The sequence below is a fragment of the Crocodylus porosus genome, unplaced genomic scaffold (genome assembly GCF_001723895.1).
Source record: "Crocodylus porosus isolate Cpor-Errol unplaced genomic scaffold, CroPor_comp1, whole genome shotgun sequence".
In the NCBI taxonomy this organism is placed as follows: domain Eukaryota; kingdom Metazoa; phylum Chordata; order Crocodylia; family Crocodylidae; genus Crocodylus; species Crocodylus porosus.
The window spans coordinates 50840938-50861945 of NW_017728931.1; the positions used below are offsets into that span (position 1 = coordinate 50840938).

At 46.1% G+C, this 21008-nt stretch overlaps 2 protein-coding genes across 7 annotated transcripts in view; one reads left to right on the forward strand and one right to left on the reverse strand.

Moving 5' to 3' along the window:
* Positions 1–7490, forward strand: part of LOC109316626 (cytokine receptor common subunit beta-like) — a 43810-nt gene extending 36320 nt beyond the window's left edge. For 4 of the 5 annotated variants that reach the window (XM_019544852.1, XM_019544850.1, XM_019544848.1 and 1 more), the window contains 2 exons: positions 2578–2678; positions 5820–7490. In XM_019544852.1, the coding sequence (XP_019400397.1) occupies positions 2578–2678; positions 5820–7041 (1323 nt within the window). In that variant the 3' untranslated portion in view covers positions 7042–7490. The remainder of the gene's footprint in view (positions 1–2577; positions 2679–5819) is intronic. The other variant, XM_019544849.1, reaches the window with a different exon arrangement.
* Positions 7491–14492: 7002 nt separating this feature from the next.
* TEX33 (testis expressed 33) lies at positions 14493–20941 on the reverse strand. Of its 2 annotated transcripts, XM_019544855.1 has the most exons (6): positions 20368–20941; positions 18201–18276; positions 16894–17531; positions 16157–16307; positions 14905–15015; positions 14493–14667 (listed from the first exon to the last, which is right to left on the reverse strand). In XM_019544855.1, exons 1-6 carry the CDS (start codon positions 20374–20376, stop codon positions 14576–14578), a joined length of 1077 nt encoding a protein of 358 aa, XP_019400400.1. In that variant the 5' UTR covers positions 20377–20941; the 3' UTR covers positions 14493–14575. The 2 variants fall into 2 exon arrangements, with proteins under 2 accessions (XP_019400400.1, XP_019400399.1); XM_019544854.1 differs by lacking the exon at positions 20368–20941 and having other exon boundaries at positions 18201–20351.
* Positions 20942–21008: the final 67 nt, after the last annotated feature.

Below are 21008 nucleotides of genomic sequence, written 5' to 3' on the forward strand. Positions count from 1 at the left end.
CTGCACGCTGCAGAGTTGCACCTGGGAAGAGGGAGGAGGAAGGAGGGCAGGCTGCCTTGGGCCTTCCTGCTAGGGGAAGCAGCCAATCTGGAGTCTGCCCACTCACAACCCCCAGCTGCTGGGAATTGTTGAGGATGCTGTGGGCAGAGTGGATACCACAGACAAGGCCTTTGGTCTCCTGTGTCTTTCACCATGCTTCAGCGGTCAAATCTGAGGTTTTAGACATAAAGGGTCCCACCGCCTCCCCACACACGGTCTCCCTATTTATTCTGCAGTATTTCTTCCCCAATCTGTATTTTTATTACCTGTTACTGGGTGAACCTCATGAGGTGAAAGAGGACAAAAGGATCTATGCAAGCTTCAGTGTCCTGTGCTCAATTATTTTTAAGGGTAAAGATCTCCCAACATTCACATTTCCCAGGCAGGATCAGCATAGTGCTTGATTTCTTGGACCCAGGGTAGGCATTGCTCCTATGGGCTGTGGAGGGATAAGACAGTTGGATGAGTCATCATCATCCTGCCCCATCCCATGGAACAGTTCATCTCTTTAGGCATCTGGCTGGGGTCATCTGACCCCAGCACTCTTTCCTGCCCAGGGCAGGGGGTCAGACTCAATGATCTGTTGAGGTCCCTTCCAACCCTAGCATCTATGACACTTGACTGATCTAGGATGATGGAACTTGTCTAGGTTCCCTTGCCGAAGACATAATCCCTCCACCCCTCTCCCCTCCCAGAGCTTGTTTCTGGCAGTATAATTCATCCCTGATGCTTCTGCCAGAGCTGTCTGTGGTCCTTTCCTTGGTCCTATTTGTGTGGTGTCTGTGTGCCCCACAGTCTTTAATAGTTTTATGCTGATACTGCCTTAAAGAGTGGAAGTCTGTGAAGTCACTTATCCAAGGCCACACAGGAAATTTGAAGCAAAGCATGGACTAGGCAATGATCCTAACCATTGGGGGTCACCCCTCCCATACTCATATGCACAAATTTGTCCTGCAGAGATGAAACAGCCATCTCTTCAGGACAAGCTTTCAATACTGTGCTGGACTATAATCCCACTTTCATTATCCTGGCTATTTTTGCCACTGTGTATTACTTTGCACAGCCAGACTTCCTCTTTCTCTCCTGCTGATCAATCTCCCAATGCATTTAATCCTGCCTGGAGAGTCTTTGAATTTTTTTAAGTTCTACCTAACTGAAATAAGGTGGTTTTATCAGCAAACTTCAGCACTTTGCTGCCCAAACCTAGCTCCAAAGAAATAACACTCTTTTTTACATAGAACACGCTCCCAAATATAATATACACCTTGTTTTTGAAAGGTAGAATTAAGAAAAAAGATAGATATAGCTATAGATATATATTTTGTGTTCCAGGTCAAATTAGCCAAATCAGTTCCAAATCATACTGACTGAGCAGAACTCAATCATTCCAAAAACCATATTGATTGAGCAGGCAGAACTCAGTCATTCTAAACACTGTGTATGGTGCTACAGCGGGGGAGCATCCTTCATCCCACACTCTCACCCAGGGACTTCAGGTACTCCAAAACCATTGGCAGCCATCCTGCATGCAGGCTCAAGCCCAGAGGTCTTGGGATTTGGATGTCCCCATCTACACTTGATCTGAGCCAAAAGGCTGAGAAGCGATAAATATATGATTTTGAAAAGAGAGGAAGAGTCTTAACTAAAGAGGCTGTGAAATAGAAAGACCAGGAGCACACAGCAGAATTACCCTAAGAAAGGTTACCTTGATTAGAGGAACATTTAGACCATTTAAAAAGAGAAACAATTGTTGACACCTGTAGAATGAAGAACTATGAGCAGCTGACTCCCTCGGCTTCCTGAACAATAATACCACAGCTGCTGCACTGTAAAGCATGAATCAAACCAGGGTATTTCCAACCCTAGGGCAGCAAGTCAGCTTCCAGGCTTAATATGTGCAGCCCCAATTTGGGGGACTGATTTCTCCAAAAAAAAAAAAAAAAAAAAAGGCATGTGTTGTAGGTGAGAAAATATGGCAATTCGTACTGGGTCTAGGACTGACCCTTGGGATAAGTCACTGGGAACCTCTCTTTGCTCAGAGGAGCAGCTGTTTCATAATGACTGGCCATTTCTGATCACTTAATTTATTTGGAAGCCAAAATTGGACCTTCTTCTTTACCCCATAGCTTCAAATGTCACTTGTTTTAGATGTCTTTTCTTATCCAAAGCTTTCCAACACCCAGGGGACAGGGTGGGCTATCACTGTTATGATTTTCTGTCTTCTGTCCCTACCAACTGTGTTCCCCATAGCCTCTGCAAAGCAGAGCTGCCATTGCACAAAGTAGCAGCACCTGCCTACACAGTTGCTGCTATCTCCTTGAGTAGAACTGCCATTACACACGCTCCCCGGCATGACACACAGGGCAGAGACAGGTGATGTGGAAATGTAAGAGAGAACAAAACAGACTTGGCAGAAGCACCAGGAGCAGCACTTCCTTTGGTGTATGCCTGCCTTCATCTAGGAATCTTGGATCTCTCTTGTTATCAAGGGATCCCTGCTTCCTGAGGATGTGCTGCCACTGTAGTTTCTCTTTTCAGAAGGTATCATTAAGAAATCAGCTGCTCAGCAGCCTGCCAGACTTCAACAGCGAGAACCATTTGGTGAAGGAGCAGGCCGACTCCCTGCAAGTGCTGGATGGGTGAGTGAACATTGTACTGATGAGTTGGTGATCATGCTCTTCAACATGTCCTGAGTGCCCCCAGGATCTCAGCATGCCTGGTGATGGCTGCTTCTATCAGGGAGGAGGTATAGCAGGAGGTTTGGTGTGCTTGCTACTTTAAGAGAAGGCAGACTGCAGATGGAGCAGTCTGCAGGTGCTGCAGGACGCAGTCAGGCATCCCATGATCCAAAAGGGGGCTGGGCTTGCAGGATATAAGCCCAGAGCCTGAGCTGGAGTGGGGGTCTAACCCTGACAGTCAAGATGCAAGGACTTTCTGGGCAGCAGGGCTGCACCCAGGCTCCTGCCATGACCTGAGCTGGGGTAAACAGACTGGTGGTTTAGGCACAGAGACAAGGGGAGGCAAGGTGGTCTCAGTTGGCCCAAGAGTGGGGTCAGGGGCCAAGGCTGAAGAGCAGGGCTATAGCCAAATGGTCGTGAGAACAAGGAGGGTCAGGGACCCATAGCCTGCAAGGTGTGAGAGGCAGAGTCAGGGACTCGTAGCCCAGGAAGGGTGAGCAGGGCTAGGGAGTCTGGAGGTCTCAACTGACCTAGGAAGCAGGGCCAGAGCCTGAGAAGAGGGGTCAAAGGCTGAGGAGGAGCACAGCTGGAGACCATCAGGGTCAGGGACTGACAGCCCAGAGAAGGGTGGAGTCAGGGCCAGAGGCCCTGTGCCTCAGGACAGACAGTATTGGGCTCAGGGACCCAGGGCTGTACCCAGGAGTAGTCAAGATGGGGGAGTGCCCAAGTGTGGGCAGAGAGAGACAGCTAGATAGCAAATGGTGACATCAGTAAGGTTATAGGCATGGTATAAGGGGCATTTGGAGCCATGTTATAAGCCCTTGAAGCAAAATAGAGACACTTGAATACCAACATGGGATCGGGGATCCCTGGGGAAGCCTCCTTTTCCAAAGATGTATGAACAAGAAGGCAAGGCAGGGGAGGTGAAGGGGTGTTAGCCTGAGGAGTGAGGGCAGAATAGGGGTTGAGTGGCCACCAGTGGGTCATCATGGCCTGTTACAGGGGGTGGAACATTTAACTCATGTTTGACCTCAGCATGTCCTCTGTGTGGCCATATGGAGACACCAGTGAATGGATGTGCAAGTTCTGGGTTCTACTACATACAAAAAGATAAGGAAAAAGCATGGCCCTCACATTATCTTGGCTACCCCTCTGGAGATAGCCTTGCATAAATGCCCTTGGTTTCCCAATCTGGAAACAGTCATGCATAACCCACCACCACAAACTAACCCGTGTCCTGCCTCCTCTTATCGGGTGGACATGACAGTCTTTCTTGCTCTTGAAGCTGATTCTGGCTCTCATAGTATAAAGGAGCCATAAGGGAAATGCAGTGGCCACAGGAGCTGTGTAGGGTCAGCAGAAAACTGCCCAGTGGTGCCAGTCCCACAGCCCTGGGTTTGGGGAGCTGCAGAGGCAGAGAGGATGTGGACATAGTGTTCCAGCCAGGGAAGTCAGAATAAGTTAGAATAACCCCTGGGCTCAGACAAGAGTTCTGTCTTTTAGGGAGCAGGTGCCTAGCTATTTTTGGTGCCTTGGGTTGGGCATCTGACATCTCTAGGCGAGCTTAGGAAACATGAGCTATTCAGGCTGTTTGTTATAATCTCTCTCTCATCTTCCTTGCCCCCTCCCTTCATCCAGCTTCTTGTTCAGGGTCAGTAAGATCCTTGTGGCAGGGACACTTTATTCTCTAAACATTAGGGCTGTGCCAAGCTTCAGTCCCTGATTCGATTCGGTGGATATTTGGCCCGATTTGGTGGCTGAATCTCCAAATCCAAACCAAATTGGAGAACCCTTAATCTCTCTTAATCAAATCAGAACCCTCCGAATCGATTCGGAAAGATTCAGACATAGAGACAGCTTTAAATTATTTTTTCTACATACCTTTAGGCAGCAGGGGCTCTGAACGCTGTGGTGCTGGGGCACATGGAGTGTCCCACAGGAGCGCTGGGGGCTCCCTAGTGCACTCGGCAGCAGACCCAGAAGTGGACCAAAAGCACTAGCGGTCCACTTGCAGGTCCGCTAGGGAGCACACAGAGGGGCTCCGCTGCACCTGCCCGGCTCGGTGACTGGTGTTTCCTGGATTTGAGGGGGCACCTGGAGTCCCCCTGTGGCCAAACACCAAGCCGGGTTGGGGGCGTTCTCAACCTATTCTCAAACTTTAAATGGGGGCTGTTCCATTTTGCTTCATTGAAACAGTGAGGCTGTTTTGATGTTTTGCTAGATTGGACTGGGGGCGGGGAGTCAGATCAGCTGGGCTGACTTTCCACCCTGCACGCTACATCGGATTGAGGATGTGACTCCCCATCCCCCACACTACATAGGACCAGGGATGGGGTGTCAGCCCCCAGTCCGATCTGGCGTTGGGGATGGGAAGTCAGCCCAGTTGGGTGTCCCCTGCTGGATCTTGTGCCAGGGATGGAAAAACTGACTTTCCCCATCTCCAGTGTTATGGTCGAAACATTTCGACGTTCAAAACATTTCAACTAGCCTCGTTTTGTTTCGAGACTGTTTCGATGCCCTTTGTTTTGCTTTGATTTTGCTGTTTCGACCTTGAAATGATTCAAAACAGCATTGAAACAAAATGGCCATTGAAATTTCACACAGCCCTACCAGGCAGTTATGGAGCTACATAAATGCAGAGGTTGGTGATCACATTCTCAAAAGGGTGACAGGCAGCTTGGTCCATGTGCCATGGGAATCCCCACTAGTCCACGTAGTCCAGGGTCATGTCACCACAAGACGAGAGTGCTGGACGCTCCAGATGGAAGTGCAGGAAAAGATTCTTTCTGCCCCCCAGAAGCAGTGTTGCCAAATCTCATGATTTTTGGCATTGTTCTTAAAGTTGGCGCTTCAGGAATGTGAAAAACTTATCTCTATATATATTTGGAAGAGCTAAGTTGTTCACATTCCTAAAGTGTTGACTTTAAGAACAATGCCAAAAGTCATAGGAGTTGGCAGTACTGCAGAAGGTTCTCTGCTGCCTCAGCTCAGCTCAGTTCAGTGCTGCTCAGCGCCTGTCCATCTGCAACATCTTCTGCAGGTTACCTCTCCTTAGCACCTGATTCCTTTTGTTTTTTGTGGGTTTTTTTTTCTTGACTGCAGGGAGAAGATTATTTCAGCAACATCCCCAGGAGCTGAGGCATCCAAGACTAAGTTGTCTTATATTGTGCTAGACCTAAAAAACCAGCATCAGTTTTCTCCAGTGTCTAGTCCTGCTTCACTTCCTTCATCCCCATTTGACAGCATCTCAAATCAAAGTACCAGTCAGTCCTCCTCACCAACACTGCTTACCAGTGTTGGTACCGCTAAAGCAGACACTGCCACTCAAAAGCGTATGACCCACTTCAGTTATAATGGTCCATACTTGTTCTTCCCTTGTGGTCAGTTGCAGACCAATGCCCACCAGGGCCTTGGAGCTTCTCCAGTGAGAATAAGGGAGAACCCAACATTCCTGCAGTATGTGTCTCTACCACAGAAGGACTGTTTCCAGTTCCCACCGTTGCAAAAGACGGGGGCAACTCACCTCCATCCTTTTGCATGTTTGGACCAGAAAGAGAAGACGCATCCAGTTGCTGAAGGGCAAGATGCATTACAAGACCAGCCAGTAGGTGAGGAAGGAGTGAAAGAGAAAAGAGAAGGTCAGAGGTCACCAATTGCTGTCCCCGTTATCAGCTCCTCTCAGAAATGCCCACTGGGGTACATCACCAGTGAAGGTCTGTGCTTACCTCCAGCAAAAGAATCTGTTAGTCTCTCACCTTCCCTGGACCCTCAGGAGCAGATGCTCACTACTGCTGGCACATTAACTTCCAACTCCCAGCTGCCCCAAGCCACAGATTACACCTCCAGCCCAGCATTGCCCTCTGGGAGGTCTGGTGTCTCACTCCCAGTTCCAGCTCAAGCATCAGCCGCTCCTCCTGGATCACAGCAGCCTGAACTGGGGAGCAATATGACGCTCCCACTCGACCTCCCCAAATGCATCAGCCTTTCCCCCTCTGCTTTACTGGAGGGGGTTGCACAAGAGAATGATTTGGTCACATTTAACCCTGATGGTGGCAGACCGGTTTTCCTATACCAAGTGGGTGAATATTGCTTCTTCCCTGGCCTCAAACCCAGTGAGAAGACCCCCCTGAGTCAGAAAGCCTCCTTAGCCAGTAAGCTTTCAGAAGACAGTGGGGTAGATGGAAAGCCTGTATGTGATGGAGGATCCACCAACAACAATAAAGATGATGCAGTTTGCATGCAGGCCATTCAACTTTTCAAAGCCCCGAAGACTGATGATTACTTTGGACAGCAGCCTGCTGTGAGGGCCAGGGAACTGTGCTAAAGCTGAGAGGGTGGGAGGGGACAGACCGATATCAAGACACTGGGTGACTGAATGCAACTGCAGCTTTCAAGGAATATCAATTCTGTTGTGTTCCCCATCATTCCACCGTTGCCACACAGGAGGAATGACAATGAGCAGTTCTTCTCCTCAGGTCTCTGCACTTCCAACACGGATGAAAGACTTCAAATAGCACCAGCTCGTCTTCTATACTGGGTGTGTTTATACGTGCATTTACTGTGCAGTAAGTGGTTTTTATGCTGGCATCTACATGTGCAGGCATTATAGTGCAGTAACACTGTGTGTGGACTAATTTGGGATTAAAGTTAGTCCCAAGTCAGTTTACACAGAGTTACTCCACATTAAGACATCTACATGTACCTTACTGTGCAGTAGCTAGTCAGGTGTAAATTTGCTACCTGCATCATACAGGTAGCAAATTTATGCCTAAGTCAGCTAAGTTGCTGTAGTTACTGCACAGTATGGGTGCCCGTACTGCACAGTAGACATGTGCCTGTACTGCGCAGTAACTTTTGGTCACTGCTTAGTAACGGTGCATGTGTAGACGTGCCCACTGTCAGTGCACTTAAGTTGGGGAATAAGCCACATATTCCCATATGGAGGAATTTTATGCATTCACACAGCTCTTGCCCCCTTGCTACAAGCATGTTAATGTAGCCCTTCTGCCAGTGAGAAGCACCAATTTTGATTATTTTTCTAAAACTTAAATGTATACCTTTTCCAGTTCTTGCTCAAGCTAGGGAAATAAATTATATTGCTTGGGTTCCTTCAATGAGCCATATTTCCCATTGCCAAGTCAATAGGCACAGAACAAACAAAACCTTATGGGAGAACATGATAAAGCTGGGAAAACCAGACTAATTAGTCACAATATTAGATGACAGTCCTGATCCAGGATGTTCTGGAGGCAGCCTAACTATAGTATTCCTCTCAGTTGTGGATGGCTAATGAGTTTGTTCACCTCATCTCTTCCATTAATTCCCTACCTGCAGTATGCTGCCTAGGTTTGGAGGAATCCAAACTTTTGGCAGGTCCATCTCTTGTCTTTAAGGTATGTGCCAATCTGGAGGCTGACTATAACTCCAAGCTTTGGTGCTAGGCAGGGAAGCTCTCACTGGGGTCCTGCAGAAAAGCTAATGCTCTTGGCAGCCTCAGTCCACAGATTCTCAGTTCCACTCACCTCTGCAATACCCCAGAAATGCTCATCAACTCATGATATCTGTTCTTTATCACTGTGCTGTTCACTTACATGTGAGGAAGATGTCTGGGGTATGGGGCTTTTAGCTTTGCTTTTGGTGGTTACAGGACCCAGACGTGAAGCTTTTAATGGTTTAAAATACTATTTGCCCTGTATTAAACCCATAATTTAGTCAACTCTCATGATTTTTGGCCATAGTCACACTTAAACCCATAATTAAGAGCTGCTGTGATTTGATTGCCTGCAGATGCCAGGAAGAAACCTCTGTGTAATTCCTCTTGAAGACATAACTTGGTTTGGTGGTGGCATTTGGAGGCAGGCTGGTTTGTATTAGTACTACTATTGGCATGAAGAAGCTTCTCAGGTGCCTGGCTGGAAGGTCTGATCCATGTGCTCAAGATTAAACTACTCACTGGTATGGGCGCCATGAAGAAATTTCTGCCCAGTATTAGAATGGCAGGGACTGTTGCGGTTGAGTACGTGTCTGGGAAAACCCAGATATATGGTAACCCTAGTGTAATTTCCTGTAGAGTAATCTCCAAAGGGAAGCACACGGCTCCCACTACAGGGATACACAAAACTAGAATATAATTTCAGGAAAAACTGTGTGGGGAATATGCTCTGCAGATAGACATGCCAGAACCCAATGGTCCCATGTAGCTCTAATTGCTAAAATACTGCATTATTTTATAGAATCATAGAAAGTTAGGGTTGGAAGGGACTTCAGGAGGCATTTTCATTTCAGGATTTACTGCCTTCAAGGGCATTGGCTGTTCCTAGATTATTATAAAACATCTAAACAAGCTGCTTTAGCAGCATTTGTAAGGTATTAGTTATGCCAAAGAGAGAAAATCTGTTTGTCTGTTTAATCTGTATTACAAAAATTTTGCATCTTAAAAACACAGCTGCCACCTAGTGATCTGACCTTGGAAAATCATCTAGGTTGAGGGTTTGTCTACACTGCAGGCTGCAGGGTACAGCAAAGGTAACTCAAATAAACATTAAGCAAGCTAGCTCAGGTACTGCTTTTGTCAACAGAGAGTTCTGCAAGGGTACTTTACCTTGCTGAAGCAGAACGTATTAGCCCATGCTGAGATGTGGTGGTATAGGTAGACTGTTCCAAGGCTGGTGGTATGGGCAGACTGTTTCAAATACCTGAACCAACTTATTTAAAATGTGAGCTTGGTTATCTCTGTACTACACTGAACTCTGCAGTGTACACATAACCTTGGATATATCATCTGCCCTGTGGCATGTTTGGGTCTGACTTCAGTGCACTGTGTGTCAGGGTTGTTGAGGAGAGGAAGACTAATTCTTCCTACTGTGTTAAATGGATGCTGCCTCTTCACCACTGTGCAGGATATAGTCATTCCTTTGGATAATGTGAAGTCTTCTAAACAGCATTTCAGATTCTACACTTTAGAGAGTGAATCCAGTGCTCTTGAATGCAGGAGGCTGATGGCACCACCATGAGTCACCCAGAGTGTAGATGGAGAACTGTCCAAAAAGGGAGGCTGGCAGCGAGGATGATACACTGGGATACTGCCATTTCTGGGGGCCCCAGATTGGCTGATTTTGGGTACTGGATGGTTTTTATATAAAACTTGGAAAAATTAATGTGTTAAAACCATAATAGGGCTAGCACTACTTTTCTTAAAATATAGAAGTGGAACTAAAACCAGACCTGATTCAGTTGCCACAAAGAGGTATGTGGATGTTGGGGTATGGAGCAGGGCCTGACTTAAGAACTTGTCCCCAGCCTAAAAATGAGCTGGAGGCACTGTATAGCTGCACGCCTCTAAGTTTTCCCAGTCCAGCTCACTCCTGGTTTATTGCTCTCCTTGCTTGTCTCATCATGGATTTTTTAAATGGGGAGAGAAGGCCATTTGTACCTTGGCTTACTATCCTCCATGTGTTGGCATGTACCAACTCATCCCAGGAACTGGGTACACAAGCTGTGTATCAGCCTAATGCATCCCCAACTGTTCTGGTTTTTTGGTACCCTGGCAATTCTTGGGCCTTAATCCCATGCTCATGGAGGTCAGGGTGAGAGCTTTCATTTCATTCTCTGGTTTTTTTTTTTATAAGGACCATGAAGTGCCTTGAGGCTGCACTGTCCACATGGAGTTGCGCTTGGCCACATGCACCTTACTACTTGAATGATGGTGGAACTCTGAATGTTGAGACCTGGCACCCTCTGTACTGAAGCACAAGAAAGCCTCAGAGATCTCCACCAGCTGCCCTTTGACCATCTCTGGCAATATGTGACTAATTTTTTCTCCCTAAACCCAAACAGCCATGAACTTCAGAATACTTAAGGGTTAATTATTGCTGGTGAAGGATAATCTGCCCATCATTATCACTGGTTACATTTTAACCTCCTATGCTTGCAAAAGGGCTCCTTTGCAGTTAGCCAGCTCTGACCTCAACCCACCCATGCCAGAGACTGGAGAAAAGCTTTAATTCAAGTTGGGAATCAGTTCGTATCTGAGGGCAAAAAAATCAATGTTTCCAACTCTGGGTGACAGGGCTGGGGTGGGAGGGGGAAAGAGGCCAGGGAGTCCCTGCCCACTTGCTATCTTGTGATCCTTTGGGCAAGTCAGTGCACTGTACGGGGCTCAAAAGAAGAACTAGAAGCCTCTGGGTTCTGTGAGAAGCCCCCTGAGAAAAGGGACAGGGTCTGATGAAATTCCAGCATAAGCAACACTGAGCACCCAGCCAGTGAACAACATTCAAGCCTGTTACTATTCCTGGTTCAACCCCATCTTTATGCACCGGTATTTCTCAAATTAGGGAGAGCCATCCAAGCAGCACCATAGGTCCTTTTCAGTGGTATCATGAGCATGCATCCACTTTGTATTTATCTCAAATTAGTAAATGTTGTAAATGAAATAAATGTTATTGATGAAAGCAGGTCCCAATCCAGAGAAGTTTGAGAAACACTGCAATGGATCTATCCCCATTTGGTTTTCCCTTCTTTGGGAGATGGATCTAGATTAATGGTTCTCAAACTTTTTAAACTCATGCCACTCCTTGTTAGACTTGAGGCATCCCATGGAAAATGCCAGCTCTTTCTTAATTTTACTTGTTTTTCTGTCTATGGAAATACAATAGAGCAGTTTTTCTGCAGTAAAGAACATAGTTCACAGCCTGTCATAAACTCATAGAAAATTAAGGTTGGAAGGGACCTCAGAAGGTCATTAGTCCAACCCCCTGCTCAAAGAAGAAGCTGCTTCAAACCACATAATTTCAGGTAAGGCTTTGTCTACCCAGATCTTAAAAATCCCCAAGGATGGAAATTCAACAACCTCTCTGGATAGCCTGTTCCACTGTTTTACTACCTTCCTCATGAGAGAGTTTTTTGTAATATTTAACTTAAACTTCCCTTGTTGTAACTTGAGATCATTGCTTCTTGTTCTGGCATCTGCCACCACTGAGAACAGTCCAGCTCCATCCTCTCTGGAACCACCTTTCAGGTAGTTGAAGGCTGCTATTATATCCCCCCTCAGCCTTATTTTCTCTAGACTAAAAAATGTTCCCTCAGAAGTCATGTGCCCCAGCCCCCTAACCATTTTTGTTGCCCTCTGCTAGACTCTCTCCAATTTGTCCAGATCCCTTCTGTAGGGGGCCTAAAACTGGACACAGTACTCCAGATGTGGCTTCAGCAGTGCTGAATAGAAGGGAATAATCACTTTGCTTGATCTTCTGGTAATGCTCCTGTTAATGCAGCCCAGTATGCCATTACCATTCTTGGCAACACGGGCAAACTATTGGCTCTCATTCAGCTTACTGTCCACTGTGACCCCCAGGTACTTTTCTGCAGGGCTGTTGCATAGCTAGTTGGTCTCCAGCCTGTACTAATGCATAGGATTGTTTCATCCTTAGTGCAGGACTTCACACTTGTCCTTATCGAATCTCATGAGATTTCTTTTAGTCCAATTCTCCAATTTGTCAAGTTCTCTCTGAATTCTAGCTCTACCCTCCAATGTATCCACTACTTCTCCCCTCTCCCCACCAGCTTGGTGTCTTTTGCAAACTTGCTGAGAGTGCATTCCATCACATCTCCCAGGTCACTGAAGATATTGAACAAAACCAACCCCAGGACTGACCCCTGGGGAACTCTGCTTGATACCAGCTGCCAACTAGAGTTCGAGCCATTGATTACTACTCTGAGTCCAATGATTCACCCAGTTTTCTATCCACCTTACTGTCCATTCATACAACCTGGACTTCCTTAGCTTGCTGGTGAGAATGTTGTGGGAGACGGTATCAAAGCCTTGCTAAAATCAACGTATACCACATCCACTGGTCTCCCTACATCCAAAGAGCCAGTCAACTCATAATAGAAGGCAATCAGGTAGGTCAGGCATGACTTGCCCTTGGTGACTCCATGCTGACTGTTTCTGATTACTTTCTTCAGCTCCAAGTGCTTGGAAATGGATTTCTTGAGTACCTGGTTCCATGATTTTTCCAGCGACTGAGGTGAGGCTGACCGATTTATAATTTCCCAGATCCTCCTTCTTCCCTTTCTTAAAGATGGGTGCTGCTATATTTTCCCTTTTCCAGTCATCCAAGACCTCTCAGTCACCACAAGTTTTCAAAGATAATGGCCAGTAGCTCTTTAATTGCATCAGCCAACTCCCTCAGCACCCTCAGGTGCATCACATCTGGCCCTGTGGACTTGTACATGTCCAGATTTTCTAGTCTCTAACCTGTTCTTTCATCACTGTTGGCTGCTCACCTCCTCCCCACACTGTGCTGCCAGGTGCAGTAGTCTGGGAGCTGACTTTGCCTGTCAAGACTGAAGTGAAAAAGACATTGAGTACTTCAGCCTTTTCCAGATCATCTCTCACTAGGTTGCCTCCCCAATTCTGTAAGAGACCCACATTTTCCCTTTTCTTGTTGTTGACATGCTTGTAGAAACCCTTCTTGTTACCCTTCATGTCCCTTGCTACCTGCAACTTCAGTTGTGCTTTGGCCTTCCTAGTTTCTTTTCTGCATACCTGAGCAATACTCTTATACTTCTTCCTAGTTGTTTGTCCAAGTTTCCACTTCTTGTAAGCTTCCTTGTCAGAATGTTTCCTGTTTGAAAAGCTTAGGCTGATCTTATGAATCATGTGTGAGCACCTAACAGTGGTAACATTGTGTAGCACCTTGTGTCACCCTAGATAAATTCTCAGGGCACCCCAGGATGCCACTGCAGGCTGTTTGAGAATTTTTGTTCTAGATGGTAGCTCACATGTACCCTGTATGGTTGGCATGATCTTGCTCACAGATGGACCTTTCTTCTGGAGGACAGCTTCACGGGAATCACACAGACAGGAATGGCTGGTCATGAAACCCCCAGAAACAACTATCCTTACTGTAATATGATTCACTGGCTTGGAAAAGCCCAGGGGCAGTTTGGGTGCCCTTGTGGCCATCCCTTGCTCCTTTGATGGGATAGATTTTGAGCACTGGTTTGTGCTATGAATTCATTGGTCTTGATGAGTCATCTGCTGCCTCCTGTTCTGAGGACATATTTGGCAGGTTTTCTCATAGCTCCTCCAGGATCCTGGCAATGCAGAAGCTCTCCATGGTAGTCCCTGTCCACCAGCCTTAAAGCAAGAGAGCCAGAATTAGGGGTGGAGGAGGGAGAAATTGCCTCTTTGTCCTGTCCCACACACCTTCTGTCTCCAGCCTTCCAAGAGTGACCCTTGGGTAATGTACCGACAGTGACAGGTATCCTAAAATAGCTTAGAGTCAATGTGCATAAAAAATTATCAGGGAAAGATGGCTGTCTACCTGGTTTGTGTTGCCACTCAACTTCTCTGCTGCCCTGCAGGAGATTTCTACACAGAATCCACTGGGGAGAGAGGGAAATGGGGCTGGTAGCCATTGAAAATGCCACCAATGTTAATTTATGCTGGAGTTTATTCCCTTGTCTTTCACACACACCTACAAAAGAAATCCTTGGCCACCCTGTTAATTACCTAGCACTTTTGCTGGTCTGCTAGTGACGGGTATTTGGTCCCCTAGTTCATTAGTTCCTGGGCTTTGCCCACCCCCCTCCTCCCTTTTCCTCTCACACCACTCCCCAGTTTCCATTTCTTCTCGCGCCACTCTTCAAAGAAACACTCTGGCCTAAGGGACCTGCCTTCCTCCTCCCTATTTTGGACCCAGACGGAAAGGCTTTGCCAGCTGATTCCTCAGTTCTCTTATTGTCAATTTACCACTGACACTCAGTAAGCATGAGTTTAGAGGCTGCATGGAGGTTTATTGTCGGGGTAGGAAGAGCAGGCCCCTCTCTGCAAGCACTCATATTCTTTCCTTCACCGTCTACGACTTGGAACCTTTGTTCTTCTCCCCATATTTCTGCTCCAAAGCTTTTTGCAGGTTGATGTTTAAGGCATTTTTCTGATGCCACCTCCCTACAAAAAAGACAAACCACATAGCTCTATCACTGCTGCAATCCTAGTCCCTGCCCCTTAATACCTACCCACCTATGGCAGCCTTATCTCTGTCTCTTCTCCTGTGAAGATGTCCATCTTTAATTCATCAGCTTCTTTCCTTTGCCACTTGCCATCCCATACCTATCACCCTCTCCCTGTTTTGGCAGCGCCCAACCCTGAAGCACATGGGTTGCTTGCTCCTGGCAGTGGGCATACCTAGTTCATCAGTTTTCCTTCCATGCCAGTGCTTGGGGTCCCTGACTGCCCTCTGAATCACATCTGGGGTATAGGAATCCTTCATCAGGCTCTTGCTTTCCAGTGGGCCACCTGCAAGAAACAGGATACACAGGAATTGTATACAGATCCTGCACAGCTGCTCATGCTGTGGACAGATGGATCCAGCTCTGGGCATGGCAAACTCTAGCCAACAAGAGGGAAAGGGAAAAGGGATAGGGAGACAATCTTGTCCCTCTCACTGTATTTCCATTTACTCCGCTATTCTATTAAGATCTGAGGATGATTCCAAGATCACCTGGACTCTGACCACCACTCTCTTGCAGAAGCTTGTCAGCCATAAATGGGTGAAACTCCCAGTCTAACTTCACAAAACCACCACCTTGCCTCTTAAACCTTTTGTGCAACTCACCCACAAGGCCTGCAAATCATGGCCATCCAGCACTGGGCCATGCATGCACAAACAAAGATGACTCTTGTTCTCTTCTTCTGACTTCTAGATTCTCATCTTTTGATGTACTGCTATGTCATCCTCCCCACCTGTTCCTACCCTCTTTTCTCTGTTTCTTCTAAGTCAATATCTATTTTGAGCTCTCTGGGAGAGGAACCGTCTTCTTTGCTACTTGGCTGCAAAATTACCCAGCACAACAAGGCCTTACTTGTTCACTGCAGTTCCTAGAAATTTAACAGTAATAATAATCCATCTTAGGTTGGCATATGGGAAGTTGGGGACAGAGTTGTGTACCCAAGAGGTACTCAGATGCCATAGAGATGAGACCAATAGAGTAGCTAGATCTCCAAACAGTTATGCTGGAGGGAATACAGAGGGATCACTGAGGACTCTGGATGCATAGAAATTGGGGGAGAGGCATGTCTGCAGAAACCTTGACTAAGGAAGGAGGAGGTGATCTGAAGTGGAGATATTTGTGTGGCACATCCAATAGCAGCAATTACAGTCCAGGTAGAGGAGATAGGTGGTCAGGTTATATACCCTGTCTTCTCATCAGTTGGAAAAAGGCGATGTGGGAGACAGACAAAAGAAGTAAAAAGGGAAGCCATTATTTCTCTTCTTTGAACAGTGTCACAGCAGTGACAAAAGAGAGGTGCAAGAGGTACAGAGAAGAGACTTAGAGTTGAATGAACACCTCATCTACCAACTCAGAAGACCAGGATAACACAAAGTGCACAGGGAGTCAGTACTGGACCTTTGAGGTAGCAGTGTTGGGCTGCCCACCTTGGAAGATGTTGGACCTCAGGTTGTAGCCCAGCTCATTGTAATCAGCAAAACCTGTGGAGGTCAGGGGGTTTTCGAGCAGTTTGAGTGTTCGGTCGCTGAGTCGCTTCTGCCCTTCAATCAATCCAGCCTCGCAGAGAGCACGGCGTTCCTGAAGATCACAAGCAATAGAGTCAGACTTCATCCACATTGCCCATGTGCACCTTATCCCCTGGGGCATCTGCTTCTGTAAGCAAACCTGAGGGAGACAATATAACCCTCTTTTACTAGTTCTGGGTGCACCCAAAACACCTAGACTGATTTAGACTTGGGTGCAACAAATGGGTGCAACTTAGGAACCAATCAAATTCTAGCTACTAACAAGAGGTGGGAATTCAGACCTTTGGTGTGTACTGGCACTCTTACCATCTTGCCCAGAAGAACTGCTGATTTTAATTCTGACTGCAGAGCCCTCCACCCTCTGCTTCTTTATCAAGAGAAACAAAATTATGACAGAGCCTGAGAGAGGACACAAGGACATGTCAAACAGTGGATGTCTCTGGGTCTAGAGTTTGCTACGGAGAGCAGGGTGGGGAAGGGATGACAGGACCTGCCCCCAAGTGCAAAATTCAAACTGCTCCCTGCCAAACACCTTCCAGGAACCACTTCAATCTCCAGTCAGTCAACTCTCACACCACCTCAGCAAGCAGCCACCCTACTCCTTGAGGGTCTGTGAAGCCACTGCCTTCCTCTATTACCTGTTCTGCAGCAATGAGGTGGTCCACTACAGTGCTCCCACAGTTGTGTTTACTAATGGGGGGAATCAGGCTGCTCTTCCTCTCTGAAAGAGGCTTTCCTTCAGCTTTCACATCTTGCCCTATTGATGCTAAGGATTCCTTGGCACTTAAACTATTCTGAACTTCCTTTGTCTCTTTGTAGCGGCTCTTGATGGTCTTTCGGGGAGATCCAGGTATCCTGGGCCCCAGTGTCCGATGCTGCCTTGCTACAGCTGAGTTGGTTTGAGCATCTTCTGTTTCCCTCTGGCTAGACTGTGCCAGCTGTTGGAGGGCCCCAGTCCTCCCTCTTTGATGTTGCCCCACTGCAGGTTCCTTGGTGCCTGAGACATCTCTGGTCTCTTCTCCTTCCTCTCCAGCATCATCAGTCTGTGCAGAGGGACTTTTAGGCCGAAGGCTCTGTTTGCTGTAGCTTCTGTTCCAGAGATGCTGCACAGAGGGGGATGCCATGGGTTTAACTGGAGCAGAGATTGAAGGTGTTCCTGGAGCTGCAGGGACCTTGGAGATCTTCCATGAGGTTCTGCTGAAACTCCTCAAGGAGGTTCTCTTGTTAGTGGGCCATGCTCCTGCCACAATATAGTCCTTGTTGGCATCTCCAGGTTCTGCTCAAAGACAGAAGGAACATATCTGGCATTGTTTTGGTAGCGGATGGTGTTTTAAATGATGTAATAAATCCATCTGGTACTGTGCAGTATCATTAAATAAAAAGATAGCATTAAGGGCCACTTTCAAAAATGCAGCATGATGGTCTTCATGTTTCTTCTGAGCTGAGGGGTCTCAGCTGTCACTGTTATATACACAGGTATGTACATGTCCAGAAACACACACAAATAAGCATCTTGGTTGCATACATGCATAAAGAAGTATCACTGCTTGTGTACTGAACATTGTGCAAGAGTACTCTTACCCATGCAAATGTATGCCTACACACACAGCTGAATAGAACATGCTGTCTTTCTCATTCAATGATTTCCTACCCCTCCCCCCCCAGCTCTTTCTGCTGGGCACATGTCCACATGAATACCCTCTTGAAAAAATACACCTGTCTAATCAGGACACATATATTTCCACAGGCACGAACTGTGAATCAATGCAGACAGACACTCTTTTGCCTGCTTGCATATTTAACATCATGCGTTTATGAAAACACACAATTACATAGGAATCCAGGTGTAGTCTAAGGGATAGAGAAAAATAACTAACCTGGGATTTGAGGGCTTGCCATAACATGTGGTATAAAAGAGGGGCATCTTCTCTACTGCATTGCTTACCTGATGGACTACCAGCCTGTCTAGATTCTTGTTTCTCTGCAGCAGGTATATGAGAGGCCAGGGCTATAGGCACCTCCTCAAGAGAGAAACAAAGGAGTGTGTTAAGCATAATGTGGGGAACAATAGAATCTGAACTGATCTGTCCATCTGTGAGAAGTAAATCGTGTCTCATACAGATACGGGCTTACCACCCATTTACTATAGGCTTTGTAGTACCAGATTCAATCAGCTAATTGATGCATGAAGTCAACATTCATTTCTTATCAGAAAAAGTGGACAATTATGGGAGAATACTGTAAAACAAAACAAGAAGACAGCCACAGCAATACTGGAATACTGTAAGCAATTACTGTGGAACTCCATTTGATAAGGACTGCCTCAATTAGTGTCTGTTGACTGAGATATCAAAAGCAGATAAAAAAATAACAGAAAAATTATTTGTTACATGTCTTATTGTACAGCATAGAGGTCTCAACCAAATCAGGATCCCATTGGGCTAGGAACCATAAAAACATAGTGAGAAACTTCCTCTTCTCAAAGGATTTAAAGTGTAACCAGAAGAGTATGAAGGTGAAAGAGCAGAACAGCAGAGGAAAGCATCAGCCACAAAACATAGTACCGATGCAGCTGGGATTCTTGATTCCCATAGTGATTGCTTTATGCTTTCCATCAATTACCCTCACCCATTGTGGCATAAGTGCAAATGATATTATTAAAAAAACCCCCAAAACCTAGCCCTTTTGGGGAAAAAAACCCACTGGTATTTTACACTGGTATTAGACTCCACAGGCTGACTGTGTTTTGCGTGGAGGAAGTTTGTTGGGTAGCTCTCATGTGCAAACCTCACCCATGCTGCTAACTTTTTTCCCTGACCTTTGTTAGACCTTAGGACTTGCATGTGAGATGATAAAACCTGAAAGCAAGGGCTCCCAAGTCATAGCCCAGATGAAGACCACAACCAGCCTCCAGTTGACTTCATGGGCACAGGGTTGGGTCCTAACTGAAGAAATGTCACTGTTCCATGTGATGAAATTAGGTTCTTTTCTTTGGTTCCCATTCAGAGCACTCAAATGCTTACATTTTTATTAAAATTATAACCAGCCTGAAAGAATCAGCATTACTAATTGGATCTCCTACCCTTAGTTCTCACACTGGCTCTTGCCTTCTACCTACAGTAAAATTACCATTATTGATATTCTGATCTCTGAACCTGCAAGTCTTCAATTCAACAACTGAAGACTTTACCAGCTGTGACTTGAAAGTTCTGTGGACAAGGGGCTGGGATACTGCCTACTCTGTCTCCTTATTTCACAAAGCATAACCATTAACAATTAACTCTGATTTCCCAGTTTTTCGTGATTTAAAGGGTGTTAAACTTCACAGGCAGATTTGAAATAATTATACATTACTACTATTATTTACTTTATAGCAGCAGCAGGTGGCTCTAACTGAAATCCAGGCCTTATTCCTAGATTTATTAAAGACCAGAAGTAGCCATTAGATCATTTCTGACCATCTGTATAACACAAGCTATAGAGTTTCATCCAGTTATTCTTATTTTTGAACCCATTCTGCAGTAAGCACAGTACATTCACGTAGTATGAAATGCATTTCAATTCAGGAGTTAGAAATAATGAAAACACATTTTTCTTCTTTTTTTCTGAAGATCCCCAAGTAAATTCTTAGCCTGCTTTACCATCCCCAGACATTTTCACCTTGTTCACACTTTCCTGTCTTCTGGTATCAAATGACCACAGAGGAACCTGAGAGCTGTCACTCTGGAGCAAAGGACTAACCTCCTTAGGCAGCTGTAGCTGGGTCATTCTCACAAGGTCTCTTGCCTGGAAAAGCACTATTATTATTGTTATTATTATTATAATAGATGAACTATATATGTGTGAGATGTGGCCCGGTGTCTCCTGCCAGATGTGGTTCAGTATCAGCTGCCAGATGTGGCCAAGTAGAGCCCCCCATGTCTCCCACATGAGGCCTAGCCAGGCATCCAAAAGATGGTGAGATTACTATGGCAGGAAACATGAAATGATGTCTTTGTTTAGGTCAGACTGTCTTTGTTAGTGTATCTGTCTGAGTCCTTCTGTCTGATGAGTTGGTTCAGTCCCTAGGAAAGAGGCCGAGAAGTGAAACCTCTCTTTTAGAGGTATCTCACCTGTTCCATGGTCTCAGGGAAGATGCCAAAGTGATTCTTCTAACTGGGCAGGCCCTGATGAAGTCCAGGAGTGCTGATGATGAGGTTGAACTAAAAGTATGCACCATAGATGGTTGCTAGGGAACAACCCTCCCTATCTGTGAGCTGTAGTTACTATGGGAACCAAAATAAACATCACAGTTTGGAGTCATCCTTGTAGCTTTAAAAAACCCAAACCAAAACCCTTCTGTCCCAGAAGGTGCCCAGACCTGATAGTTCTCAGCATAGTCATATGATTTTGTGACAATTCTCAAAATAAAATAATAATAATTAACAGGATTTCTGCATTTCTGTGGAACATGCCATCCAAGGGCCTCCTCAAACGCTCTCCAGAAGACAAGTAATGTTCTCCTCGTTTCTGTAGCTTGCTACAATCACTCACCAAATCAGTGAAGCAGTCCGGACTAGAACACATAGTGCTGTAGTTTAGCACAAGACTGCGCCACTCATGTCTTGGGAATGTTTGGAGCTTAGACTTGCTATCTCACAACTCAGCTGGGATTTCACAGAGCAGATTACAGAGGAGCATTATTTTCCTCAGTGTAACATGGCTGTTCTTCCTGCAGAGTGCGATGAGGTGAGTGGGTACTAGGAAGGATCAG

Coding starts and splice junctions, on each gene's coding strand:
- TEX33 (XM_019544854.1), bottom strand. CDS start 18,372: ATGAGACACGATTTACTTCTCACAGATGGACAGATCAGTTCAGATTCT. Junction 16,308..16,893: donor ACCTCATTGCTGCAGAACAG/GTAATAGAGGAA, acceptor TGTGATCTTCAG/GAACGCCGTGCTCTCTGCGA. Junction 15,016..16,156: donor GAGGTCCAACATCTTCCAAG/GTGGGCAGCCCA, acceptor TGTTTCTTGCAG/GTGGCCCACTGGAAAGCAAG.